The 14328-nt window shown below is 40.5% G+C and overlaps 1 protein-coding gene across 1 annotated transcript in view; it reads right to left on the reverse strand.

Moving 5' to 3' along the window:
- LOC106565749 (inositol 1,4,5-trisphosphate receptor type 1) overlaps positions 1 to 14328 on the reverse strand; it is a 165990-nt gene that overhangs the window by 47422 nt on the left and 104240 nt on the right. The window contains 5 exon segments of the mRNA XM_045691827.1: positions 3819 to 3941; positions 12580 to 12772; positions 13284 to 13382; positions 13923 to 14060; positions 14169 to 14264. Coding sequence (XP_045547783.1) covers positions 3819 to 3941; positions 12580 to 12772; positions 13284 to 13382; positions 13923 to 14060; positions 14169 to 14264 — 649 coding nt within the window.

A 14328-nucleotide genomic window follows, 5' to 3' on the forward strand; every position in this document is an offset into this window, starting at 1 on the left:
TTCACCCCGCTATCATCCAGAAGGCGAGGTCAGTACAGGTGCATCAAAGCTGGGACCGAGAGACTGAAAAACAGGTTCTATCTCAAGGCCACCTCTTAGGGCTAGGGGGCAGTATTTTCACGGCCGGATGAAAAACGTACCCAAATTAAACTGGTTACTACTCGTGCCCAGAAAATAGAATATGCATATTATAGTAGATTTGGATAGAAAACACTCTGAAGTTTCTAAAACAGTTTGAATGGTGTCTGTGAGTATAACAGAACTCATATGGCAGGCAAAAACCTGAGAACATTTCAACCAGGAAGTGGAAGGTCTGAGAATTGTAGTTCTACTTTTGAATCCCCATGAAACTACAAATACTTAGGGGTCACGTTGCACTTCCTAAGGCTTCCATTGGCAGTCAAAAGCCCTCCGAAAGTTGTTTCATCCGTATCCAGTAACCGGGCAGAATATAGGAGCTCAGTTACTGAGTGGCCTGCCTGGCAACAAAGGGATTGGATATGCGCGTCACGCGAGCGGGCCTTTCCTTATTTTTCTTCTGAAATGAATACGCTATTGTCCGGTTGGAATATTATCGCAATTCTACGTTAAAAATACCATAAAGATTGATTTTAAACAGCGCTTGACATGCTTCTAAGTACGGTAATGGAACATTTTGACTTTTTGTGTCTCAAATTACGCTCGCGCGTTATGCATTTGGATAGTGACCTGAACGCACGAACAAAACAGAGGTATTTGGACATAAATATGGATTATTTGGAACAAAAACAACATTTCTTGTGGAAGTAGCAGTCCTGGGAGTGCATTCTGACGAAGATCAGCAAAGGTAATACAATATTTCTAATACTAATTCTGAGTTTAGGTTTCCCCGAACTTGGCGGGTGTCTGAATAGCTCGCCGTGATGGCTGAGCTATGTACTCAGAATATTGAAAAATGTGCTTTCGCCAAAAAGCTATTTTAAAATCTGACACAGCGGTTGCATAAAGGACTACTGTATCTATAATTCTTAAAATAATTGTTATGTATTTTGTCAACGTTTATGATGAGTATTTCTGTAATATTTGTGCTCATTCACCAGAAGTTCTGGAGGCTAAACATTTTCTGAACGTCACGCGCAAATGTAAAATTCTGTTTTTGGATATAAATATTAACTTTATCGAACACAACATACATGTATTGTGTAACATGATGTCCTAGGAGTGTCATCTGATGAAGATCGTCAGAGGTTAGTGCTTCATTTAGCTGTGTTTTCAGTTTTTGTGACATATCTCCTTACTTGGAAAATGGCTGTGTGGTTATTTTTGTCTATGTACTCTCCTAACATAATCTAATGTTTTGCTTTCGCTGTAAAGCCTTTTTGAAATCAGACAATGTGGTAACATTAAGGAGAAGTGTATCTTTAAAATTGTGTAAAATAGTCGTATGTTTGAGAAATTGAAATTATTAGATTTTTGCTGTTTTGAAAAAACAAACAATCCCGTTAACGGGATCCTATCTCGAAGGGGTCCCCAAGAAGTTAAACAGCCATCACTAGCACATTAGAGGCTGCTGCCTTTAGGCATAGACTAGGAATCACTGTCCACTTTAAGGAATGGAACACATGTGACTTTAATGTTCACATATCTGGCATTACTCATCTCATATGTATATACTGTATTCTATACTATTCTACAGTATCTTAGTCACTTAATGTTTACATACCTGGCCTTACTCTTCTCATGTGTATATCCTGTTTTCTATACTATTCTACGTTATCTCATTCAAATAATAATGCTGACATATCTTGCATTACTCATCTCATATGTACAGTTGAAGTCGGAAGTTTACATACACTTAGGTTGGGGTCATTAAAACTTGTTTTACAACCACTCAACACATTTCATGTTAACAAACTATAGTTTTGGCAAGTCGGTTAGGACATCTAATTTGTGCATGACACAAGTCATTTTTCCAACAATTGTTTACAGACAGATTATTTCACTTATAATTCACAATTCCAGTGGGTCAGAAGTTTACATACACTAAGTTGACCGTGCCTTTAAACAGTTTGGAAAATTCCAGAAAATCATGGCTTTAGAAGATTCTGATAGGCTAACTGACATCATTTCAGTCAATTGGAGGTGTACCTGTGGATGTATTTCAAGGCCTACCTTCAAAATCAGTGCCTCTTTGCTTGACATCATGGGAAAATCAAAAGAAATCAGCCAAGACCTCAGAATTTTTTTTTGTAGACCTCCACAAGTCTGGTTCATCCTTGGGAGCAATTTCCAAATGCCTGAAGGTACCATGTTCATCTGTACAAACAATAGTACGCAAGTATAAACACCATGGGACCACGTAGCCGTCATACCGCTCAGGAAGGAGATGCATTCTGTCTCCATTAGATGAACGTACTTTGGTGTCGAAAATTGCAAATCAATCCCAGAAAACAGCAAAGAACCTTGTGAAGATGCTGGAGGAAACAGGACCAAAAGTATTTATATCCACAGTAAAACGAGTCCTATATCGACATAACCTGAAACGCCACTCAGCAAAGAAGAAGCCACTGCTCCAAAACCGCCATAAACAAAGCCAGACTACGGTTTGCAACTGCACATGGGGACAAAGATCGTACTTTTTGGAGAAATATCCTCTGGTCTGATGAAACAAAAATAGAACTGTTTGGCCACAATTACCATCGTTATGTTTAGAGGAAAAAGGTAGAGGCTTGCATGCCGAAGAACACCATCCCAACCGTGAAGCACGGGGGTGGAAGCATCATGTTGTGGGGGTGCTTTGCTGCAGGAGGGACTGGTGCACTTCACAAAATAGATGGCATCATGAGGGTGGAAAATTATGTGGATATATTGAAGCAACATCTCAAGACATCAGTCAGGAAGTTAAAGCTTGGTCGCAAATGGGTCTTCCAAATGGACAATGATCCCAAGCATACTTCCAATGTTGTGGCAAAATGGCTTAAGGACAACAAAGTTAAGGTATTGGAGTGGCCATCACAAAGCCCTTACCTCAATCCTATAGAAAATTTGTGGGCAGAACTTAAAAAGTGTGTGCGAGCAAGAGGCCTACAAATCTGACTCAGTTACACCAGCTCTGTCAGGAGGAATGGGCCAAAATTCACCCAACTTATTGTGGGAAGCTTGTGAAAGGCTACCCAAAATGTTTGACCCAAGTTAAACAATTTAAAGGCAATGCTAGCAAATACTAATTGAGTGTATGTAAACTTCTGACCCACTGGGAATGTGATGAATGAAATAAAATATGAAATAAATAATTCTCTCTACTATTATTCTGACATTTCACATTCTTAAAATAAAGTGGTGATCCTAACTGACCTAAGACAGGGGATTTTCACTAGGATTAAATGTCAGGAATTGTGAAAAACTGAGTTTAAATGTATTTGGCCAAGGTGTATGTAAACTTCCGACTTCAACTGTATACACAGTTTTTTTCTATAATTTTCTCCTGTATCTTTGTCCATTCTGCTCTGACATCGCTCGTCCATATGTATATAGCCTTAATTCATTCCTACTTAGATCTGTGTGTATTGGGTATATGTTTTGTAATTTGTTAGATATTACTTGTTAGATATTACAGCACTGTCATAACTAGAAGCAAAAGCATTTCGCTACACCCGCAATAACATCTAAAAATCACGTGTATGTGACCAATTAAATGTGATTGATTTGATTTTACACATACAGAGCTCAGCCATTGATTGCCACAGACACCCTACAAATTACTCAGATGATTAAGAGATGGAGGATGGGGAGGAAAAGGAGGAAGGGGAGGTGGAGGACAGAGGAGAGAAGTCACTGACCTCTGCTGATTCCTTCCAGAGGGTAGAAGAAGGCCACCAGCAAGTTCATGAGTACGGCCAGGTTGAAGGAGATGCTGCTCCAGAAGGACATGTTGCGAGAGCACCAGTATAGAATGGGCTGGGCTGGAGAGGGGACGAGGAGTGCCAACACACACAGTCAATAGACAGTCAACAGTATCACTTCTACACCAGACAACCACACAGTGCATTCACTACTACAACTACACCACCATCACAATACTGCTGCACTCGTCGAACTAAGTCAGGATTCAAAGGAGATGCAAATACACACAGTATCTATTGCACATGTAAACACATTTGGCCTTCTGGGCAGAGTGCCTCTGTCCAATGTCTGTGTTCTTTTCTCCATCTTAATATTTTATTTTTATTGACCAGTCAGAGATATTACTTTTCCTTTGCAACTCTGCCTAGAAGGCCAGAATCCCGGAGTCGCCTCTTCACTGTTGATGTTGAGACTGATGTTTTGTGAGAACAATTTAATGAAGCTGCCAGTTGAGGACTTGTCAGGCATTTGTTTCTCAAACTAGACACTCTAATTTACTTGTCCTCTTGCTCAGTTGTGCACCGGGGCCTCCCACTCCTCTTTCTATTCTGGTTAGAGCCAGTTTGCGCTGTTCTGTGAAGGGAGTAGTATACAGCGTTGCACAAGATCTTATGTTTCTTGGCAATTTCTCGCATGAAATAGCCTTCCTTTCTCAGAAGAAGAATAGACTGACGAGTTTCAGAAGAAAATCTTTGTTTCTGGACATTTTGATCTTGTAATCGAACCCACAAATGCTGATGCCCCAGATACTCAATTAGTTTAAAGAAGGCCAGTTTTATTGCTTCTTTAATCAGTACAACAGTTTTCAGCTGTGCTAACAGGGTTTTCTAATGATCAATTAGCCTTTTAAAATGATAAACTTGGATTAGCTAACAACATGCCATTGGAACAAAGGCATGATGGTTGCTGATAATGTGCCTCTGTATGCCTATGTAGATATTGGGCCTCTGTACGCCTATGTAGATACATCTCCACCCGGCACAGCCAGAAGAGGACTGGCCACCCCTCATAGCCTGGTTTCTTCCTAGCTTCCGGCCTTTCTAGGGAGTTTTTCCTAGCCACCGTGCTTCTACACCTGCATTGCTTGCTGTTTGGGGTTTTAGGCTGGGTTTCTGTACAGCACTTTGTGAAAGCTGATATCAGCTGATCAGCTGGCTTTATAAATACATTTGATTGATTGATTGATATTCCATTAAAAGAAAATCAGCCGTTTCCAGCTACAATAGTCATTTACAACATTAACAATGTCTACAGTGTATTTCTGATCAATTTGATGTTATTTTAATGGACAACAAATGTGCTTTTCTTTCAAAAACAAGGACATTTCTAAGTGACCCCAAACTTTTGAACAGTAGTGTATATTTTATATTTCAGATTCTTCAAAGTAGCCACCCTTTGCTTTGATGACAGCTTTGCACACTCTTGGAATTCTCTCAACCGGCTTCATGAGGAATGCTTTTCCAACAGTCTTGAAGGAGTTGCCACATATGCTGCTTTTCCTTCACTCTGCGGTCCAACTCATCCCAAACCATCTCAATTGGGTTGAGGTCTGGCAATTGTGGAGGCCAGGTCATCTGATGCAGCACTCCATTCTCCTTCTTGGTCAAATAGCCCTTACACTGCCTGGAGGTGTGTTTTGGGTCATTTTCCTGTTGTAAAACAAATGATAGTCCCACTAAGCGCAAACCAGATGGGATGGCGTATCGCTGCAGAATACTGTGGTAGCCATGCTGGTTAAATTTGCCTTGAATTCTAAATAAATCACAGACAGTGTCACCAGCAAAGCACCCCCACACCATCACACCTACTCCTCCATGCTTCATGGTGGGAACCACACATGCGGAGATCATCCGTTCACCTACTCTGCGTCTCACAAAGACACGGCAGTTGGAACCAGAAATCTCAAATTTTGACTCATCAGACCAAAGGACAGATTTCCACGGGTCTAATGTCCATTGCTCATGTTTCTCGGGCCAAACAAGTCTCTTCTTATTATTGGTGTCCTTTAGTAGTGGTTTCTTTGCAGAAAATCGACCATGAAGGCCTGATTCGCGCAGTCTCCTCTAAACAGCTGATGTTAAGATGTGTCTGTTACTTGAACTCTGTGAAGCATTTATTTGGGCTGCAATCTGAGGTGCAGTTAACTCTAATGAACTTATCCTCTGCAGCAGAGGTAACGCTGGGTCTTCCTTTCCTGCGGCGGTCCTCATGAGCGCCTGTTTCATCATTGCGCTTGATGGTTTTTGCGACTGCACTTGAAGAAACTTTCAAAGTTCTTGACGTTTTCCGGAATGACTGACCTTCATGTCTTAAAGTAATGATGGACTGTCATTTCTCTTTGTTTATTTGAGCTGTTCCTGCCATAATATGGACTTGGTCTTTTGCCAAATTGGGCTATCTTCCGTATACCACCCTTACCTTGTCACAACACAACTGATTGACTCAAACGCATTAAGAAGGAAAGACATTCCACAAATTAATTTTTAACAAGACACACCTGTTAATTGAAATCCATTCCAGGTGACTACCTCATGAAGCTGGTTGAGAGAATGCCAAGAGTGTGCAAAGCTGTCATCAAGGCAAAGCGTGGCTACTTTGAACAATATATAAAATATATTTTGATTTGTTTAACACTTTTTTGGTTACTACATGATTCCATATTTGTTATTTCATAGTTTTGAAGTCTTCACTATTATTATCGTCAATGTAGAAAATAGTAGAAATAAAGAAAAACCCTGGAATGAGTAGGTGTGTCCAAACTTTTGACTGGTACTGTATGTCAAGTATGATCATTTTGAAAGGGGGAAGGAGTGACAATGTTGTATCAATTGGTTAGTTGTAGTAAGGTTATTGTTAACTGGTACCCAAACATCATGGGTGATTGGCCGATTCACTTATCAGTTTTTCCTTGCAGCAAATAATACACCCCAGTGGGACGTCTTGTGACTATCCTGCAAATGATGCAGGAAATGACAGAAGTGTTTGCCTTGTTTGTGCCAGCTGAAGCATGATACACAGTAGGGCAGTGTTTCCCAAACTCGGTACTGGGGACCCCAAAGGGTGCACATTTAGCTTTTTGCCCTAGCACTATACAGTTGATTCTAATAATCAAAGCTTGATGATAATAGTACATAGTACTACATAGTTACAATAGATACATAAGTTTATACATTTTCACACCAGAGCACTGTTTTCATTTTAATGTCTTTAGAAATGTATCCAAATTGAGGGTTAATTCTGCATTAAACTTACGTCCAGGTTAGGGTTCACAGTCAGTTTATTAAATAGCGTAAGGGTAGGGTCAGTTGGGTAATTTGCAAGGGTCAAATACACACTAAACAGCAAAGCAAAAACATCACCTAAACATCAAAAGGGTGCAAAGCAGATTAGCATGCTTATTTGGTGTACATTAAACCTATTGGGTGATTTTGGAGTGTTCAGTACTGTCCAACCCTGGGAAATAGAACTTCAACTCGGAATCTCAACAGTCAACCCTTTTTTCATTTGAAAAGAGGAACTAAGGGTGGGGACTTTTATAAACAACAGCCACCGCACTCATGCACCAACGAAACAACATGTTCTCTCAGTCGCTGTGCTGCTGATTCATTCAGATAAGACAAGTGTGCCACGTGTGTCAGAGTACAGTCCCCTCTTGCAGTACAGGGCTCACAGAGGGACAGACAGGCAGAAACACGCTCCCATTGAGGAAACAAAGAGTGCAGTCATACAGCGACCGCAGCCTGAAGGGGGATGAAGGGATCAGGTGCTAGGCGTCAATAAGGAGACGCCCTACTGGATGTGCAACATGGGATACGTTGGGTGGGTAGACTTGGGGATGAGAGCTCCAACAATTGCACCATGAGTTACTATTGTAGGACAATGCTTAATCAGATAATGACTCTATCGTCACAGGCTTAGTGTTTGCAAACAGATTCTGAGAGATATCTAATTTTCAAAGCGCCTCATCCTCTACCTCCTCAGAAACTCCTTTCCTCTCTAGCCCTCTTGAATCACTCTCTCCCCCAGTCACTCTAATGGTGTTTGGATCCCATTCTTCTGTAGTTAGGCCTAATCTGGTCATGTCCTCCACCAGGGAGCAGTCCTATAGATCGCTCATGTCAGCGGACTTCCTACTCTCTCTCAGTCTGTCCTGCCACAACACTTGTGGGCCTGGTGCCAGCAGTTGTGTGTGAAGGGAGTATTGACTGCTCCTCTACTGACTGTCTGACGGATTCTGGACTGACTCTCTCTGGAAGAGACCCACTCAGACTGACCTCCAATCTCATTACACCCTGGGAGAGGATCATCCCCTATTCTCAGAGAAGCTCAGCCTCTTGCCTAGCTATCTATACTCTCCCTCCTTTACCACATGTACTCGGTGAAGTAAACAATCAGAATATATCCCATGTGATTATTTGTGTGTGTGTGTGTTACTGGCGTAGCACATATCCCAACAGCCCCCGCAAGGCGGGGCAGCCCCCATTTTTGGGGGTTGTGGATAGCATATGAACACATCTAAAGCCATGAAAGAAATTGCATAATTTTCTCTCAGCCTTATAGAAAAGTGGAAAATAGCAGGAAATTAGCTCAGAGATTCTTGAAAGTTGGGTCAATCCTTGCTCGGCAGGTAAACTTAATTTTTTTTAGTAAAACAAAACATTTTGTTGCATTATTTGAGCTTAACATGTACATTTAGGGGAATTTTATAGGGGAAAGATTTGTTTTGGGAATTTTCTAAATACTTTCAATATTATTCATTTCCATGTTGGCTCTATGCCTGGAAATCCCCCTGTCATGAGCAAAGGACCCCCCCCCAAAATAGTGGAAAAAGTGTTTAAATATTATTTTTTTACTGATAATAAATGGATATTAACTGAAAAATGATATTTTATGTATTTTTTATTTAACCTTTATTTAACTAGGCAAGTCAGTTAAGAACCAATTCTTACTTACAAGGACGGGCTACCCCGGCCAAACCCCGACGACGGCGGGCCAATTGTGCGCCGCCCTATGGGACTCCCAATCACGGCCGGTTGTGGTACAGCCTGGAATCGAACCAGGGTCTGTAGTGACGCCTCTATCACTCTTATGCAGTTTCTTACAATAGCCCTCTGTATCTTTAAAGAATATTTCTCTCAAAACTGTGATTCCTAAAAGATGTGTCCGGATATTTGATCAACTCCGTCAGGGTCAGCTATACCATAAGGACCCCTTATTCATGTCCTCATTACATGTAGTGAAACAATACCACTCATACTCTAGAAAGTTCTCTACTTTTGATAGATTTAAACAAACAATATTGGATTTACCATGGTTACAACCATAAACTGTCAACTCTATCTGCCTGATATATTTGAACCAAAATGAATATTCTATTACATTTAATTTGGTTTTAGAGTAATATATCAACTATGGAAACAAAATTGCTACTGTGTATACCACTTGAAAGAAGAATAAAAATGGCATTTTGTCAACTCCGTCAGAGTGCTGAAAGATCTGATAGAATGGTTATGTTTTTATAAGGGGTTTTCAAATTAATAATTGTCCATATTTTACGAATGTTTGTATTAAACAAAAATACAGTGCCTTCAGAAAGTTGTGTTGTGTTACAGCCTGAATTTAAAATGTATTCAATTTAGATTTTCTGTCACTGATTTACACACAATACTCCATAATGTCGAAGTGCAATTATGTTTTGAGAAATGTTTACGAATTAATAAAAATGAAATGCTGAAATGTCTTGAGTCAATAAGTATTCAACCCATTTGTTATGGCAAGCCTAAATCATTTTAGGAGTAAAATAATAAGTAGCAAGGACACAATCTGTTTGCAATAATCGTGTTTAACATAATTTTTAGATGATCTCTGTATCCCACACATACAGATAATTGGAAGGCTCCTCATTTGAGCAGTGAATTTCAAGCACAGATACAACCACAAAGACCAGGGAGTTTTTCCAATGGTTCGCAAAGAAGGGCATCTACTGATAGATTGGTGTAAAAAAATGGACAAAATTAAAAACAGACATTGAATATCTCTTTGAGCATGGTGCAGTTATTAATTACACTTTGGATGGTGTGTCAATACACCCAGTCACTACAAAGATACAAGCGCCATTCCTAACTCAGTTGCCGGAGAGGAAGGAAACTGCTCAGGGATTTCACCATGAGGTCAATGGTGATTTTAAAACAGAGTTTAATGGCTGTGATAGGAGAAAACTGAGGGGATCAACAACATTGTAGTTACTCCACAATACTAACATAAATGACAGAGTGAAAAAAAAGGAAGCCTGTACAGACTACAAATATTCCAAAACATGCATTATGTTTTTAATAAGTCACTAAGGCAGTGGTCACCAACCTTTTCTGAATCAAGATCACTTTGAGTCAAAATGCAAGCCGAGATCTACCGCTCAAAACATGACTTAAAAAAACATATGCCTATGCAACATTAACCAATTAAAAACAGTTATGTTGCAATGAGGTTTGTGTAGTAAGCTATGGGCCCAATACATTATCACAGCATATTGGCTATGCTTGAATTGCCCTGCTAATGTTGTTCTTCTCAGACCATTTAAAAAAATTATATTTCAAGATGTTAGCCACAGTATATGATCACATTGGTAATAGACCATTTTTCCTAGAGGAAAAAAACTGATAATGGATATTAACTGAAAAATGAGCATATTTTTATTTAACCTTCATTTAACCAGGCAAGTCAGTTAATAACAAATTAGTATTTACAATGACGGCCTACCACGGCAAAACCCTATCCCGGTCGACGCTGGGTCAATTGTGTGCCGCCCTATGGGACTCCCAATCACGAGCAGTTGTGATACAGCCTGGAATCAAACCAGGGTCTGTGGTGACGCCTCTAGCACTGAGATGCTCTGCCTTAGACTGCTGCGCCACTCGGGAGCCCATAACTTGGTTCAACCTGCTTCCAACAGACACTGGGAGACAAATGCACCTTTCTGCAAGACAATAACCTAAAACACAAGGCCACTCGGTAGCCCATAACTTGGTTCAATCTGCTTTCCAACAGACACTGGGAGACAAATGCACCTTTCTGCAAGGTAATAACATAAAACACAAGGCCACTTAAGTTGCTTACCAAGACAACATTGAATCTTCCCGAGTGGCTTAGTTACAGTTTGACTTAAAATCAGCTTGAAAATCTATGGCAAGACTTGAAATTGGTTGTCTAGAAATGATCAACAACCAATTTGACAGAGCTTGAATAATTTTTTAAAGAATAATGGGCATATATTGAATAGGTGTGCAAAGCTCTTAGAGAAAGACGGTGATTCTAACATGTGTTAACTCAGGGGGTTGAATACTTATCTAATCAAGATACACTAAGTGTACAAAACATTAAGAACACCTTCCTAATATTGAGTTGCATGCACTGTATGTCTGTTTTGAGTGTCTGTTGTCAACTCTGTCAGTGGTTTGTCAACTCCGTCACTGATGGAGTACAGTTTTTGTTAATATTCTGAACAAATATTTAAAATCACTGTTCTGCAACATACAGTATGCTTAATCAACTTAAGTATTTGCTGTGCTAGACCTAAGGGATAATGTTTGCTTTATAAATGTTGTTTTATGTTCTAAATCTAGAAAAACATGCCAAAACGCTAACAAAATTAGCCCTGGACCGTTTAATAGTACTATAAAACAAAACAAAAATACGTTTGGAGATTTGTATTACATATTTGAATAATCTAATGTTAGAATGAAACAATCAAGGCCATTAGACACTTGTTGGACAATCATATTAAAAATTAAATGCTTTTTATGGTGTCTGACGGAGGAGACATAAATCCAGTTAGTTGCATTTTCTGATATTTTTTTATTTTTATTAAGAGGTTGTTCCTTTACATGCCAAATATGTGTATGTGACCAATAAAATGTAATTTGATTTGTGATAGCTGATACTTTGTTGAATCAAAATATATATTTCAAATGTTGTTAATATTAAGACAAATGTTAGTGGAAAAAAAGTTGTTTGTCCCGTCTTTCAAGAATCCCTGAGCTTTAAAACAGCAACAAAAAAAATCAGCCTCATGGCAAAATGTGTAAAATAGCATGAGATAAGTTATAATACAGCAAATATTTCTCTCCCCATGGAAGAATTATTATACGTTTTTTAAAGTTTTCAAAGGGAGGTTAGATGTAACAATTTATAGATGAAATACCATCTCTGTAATCTATTATAGTTTTTAATAAAGCCTTGTGAATGACTTTATAATGAGATGATATAAGATGATATAAGATACTGTATAAGATTATAATTCAAATGTATTCTATTGTGGGATGCTGCAGAAATGTGTTTTTGGGTGCCACCAAATCATGGGCTAGCGCCACCAATTGAAAAAGTTAGTGGGACCAGTGATACCAGGGGGATGTTAGTCTGGAGCCCTGGAACCTTACATTGTAAATATCTTAACATTTATCCGCCTTATGTTATGTACTTTAACTTAACATATAACCTTTACATGCCCTCTCTCCTCCAGGATTCAGGGTGGGTCTCTGGCCCATACATGGAGGACCTGACCCAGCCTGGGGAGTCTCCTGAGGGGCCCTGAGGGGTCAGGGAGGGGTGAGGGCATGTAAAGCAGGTACCTAGTATAGAGAGGTAGGGAGAGGGACGCACAGGGAACCGTGTTTGCGTTACCAGTGGTTGGCTCTTGAGTACCTCGCAGCTTCTTCTGCCAGTTCATCTCGTTGAAGAGGTCCTCGGAGCGCAGGAAGAAGTCGTTGATCTTGCTGCCCTGCTCATCGCGCTCTGTGGTGTAGTACACCCGCAGCTTGGACTCATTGGTGAGGAACTCACAGATGTTGGGCACGGGGAAGACTATCTGCTCCATGGTGCGATCCAGCCGCACAATCTGGGCACAACCACATGCAGCCAGTGCTGCCCATCACAGACCCTCTCTCTCAGGGGGAGGATGGGCAACTCTAGGCCCTGGACTGGGTAGGCCCCAAACTTTATGGTTTGATAGTGGCATGTTGGTGCCTATTCTTCATCTTGGAAAACTGTCTAAGACATGATCTGGCTATAATAGACTGTTATACAAGTGAAGAGGAGTAAAGAAGGGGATTGTTTGTGTGTATAAAAGCACTGCACAACACCTTGTACACTCATTTGAAAAGCTCTTCCTTGACAGCATTCTTTCCCTTTCCTGAGCTCACAGTAGAACACATGCAAACATGCCAAGGATGCTTGTAATTTTCATACGCTAACAAAATACAAAATACTGACAGCAGGCAAAGAAAGACAATATGACTGTCACATGCCTAGGATAACAAAAAGTCAAAACATTGCCATCCACCAAAGTTAATACAGGGGTAATAAAACAGAAAACTACATGGTGAAATCAGATGGATAAAATGACTGACCTCAATTTGAGCTGTGTGCTTGGCATAGAACTCCAGGGCATCATCCCCCTCCCCATAGGTCTTCAACATGGCCTGCAGCTCCTTGTTGTGGCGGGCCAACTGGATGAACGCACCAATGCATTGCATGAATGCACCAATGCCATCAGGTGATGTATCACATTATACTTATGCATTTTTATTGTACTGTCATTGGTCAAAATTTACAATCAGGGTTTTCTAAGTCACCAACTTCATTTTTTGGGGTCTATTTTTCCTCATTGTATCTGATAGGTGGCATGAAACGTGTTGCAGTAGGTGTGTTCTGGAAGTTCCTCTAGCTGCCTGTGGGGACAGGGAACTGAAACTGACACCAGATCACTGCAACACCAGATGCATCTGAAAGTACATGCCACTGTTCAGTTTTCACGCACTAGCATGCTGGGCATCATGCCTTGGGATCAACATTTTTATTTACATAACTGAAACTGTCTGTGTTGTTCACCCACATAACTACTTGAATAGACACAGTCGTGAATAGAGCTGAATTGTGCCTAAAGGGGGTTAGAGTGGAAGAGCTCTGATGTAATACGTTTATAGGTTGTATAGGAGCTGTTACAGGAGGTGTAAAGTTGCATGCAGTCAGTCAGCGGTCTACAGTACCTGATGAGCAAGGATGTAGATGTTGTGGCCCACGTTTCGTGGAGAGGCAGCATGCTCTTCCTCACCATCTTCATCTTCCTCAGCAGGCTCCTCCGGCTCCACCTCCCCCTGCATGTAGGCCTTCTTTATCACCTCCACCTGCATATGAACGTCACAAACCAGACCGTCAGATAACTTCCCCTTAACAATGTCCTCTGTGCCATGCCGTGCTGCAGGTATATCTGACTACCAATACATGGCACTCACCAGTTCTTTAGGCCTCATGTTGTACAGTATCCTCTCTGCATTCTCACTGTCGTGGCGACTCTCCATGATGGCCAAGAGGAGCTTGGAGGCGTTATTCTGGAACAGAGAGAGGGGCAAGGGATTAGGGTTGCACATTTTGGGGAATATTCAGAGGTGGAAA

This window comes from Salmo salar, chromosome ssa12 (assembly GCF_905237065.1).
Source record: "Salmo salar chromosome ssa12, Ssal_v3.1, whole genome shotgun sequence".
NCBI lineage: Eukaryota > Metazoa > Chordata > Actinopteri > Salmoniformes > Salmonidae > Salmo > Salmo salar.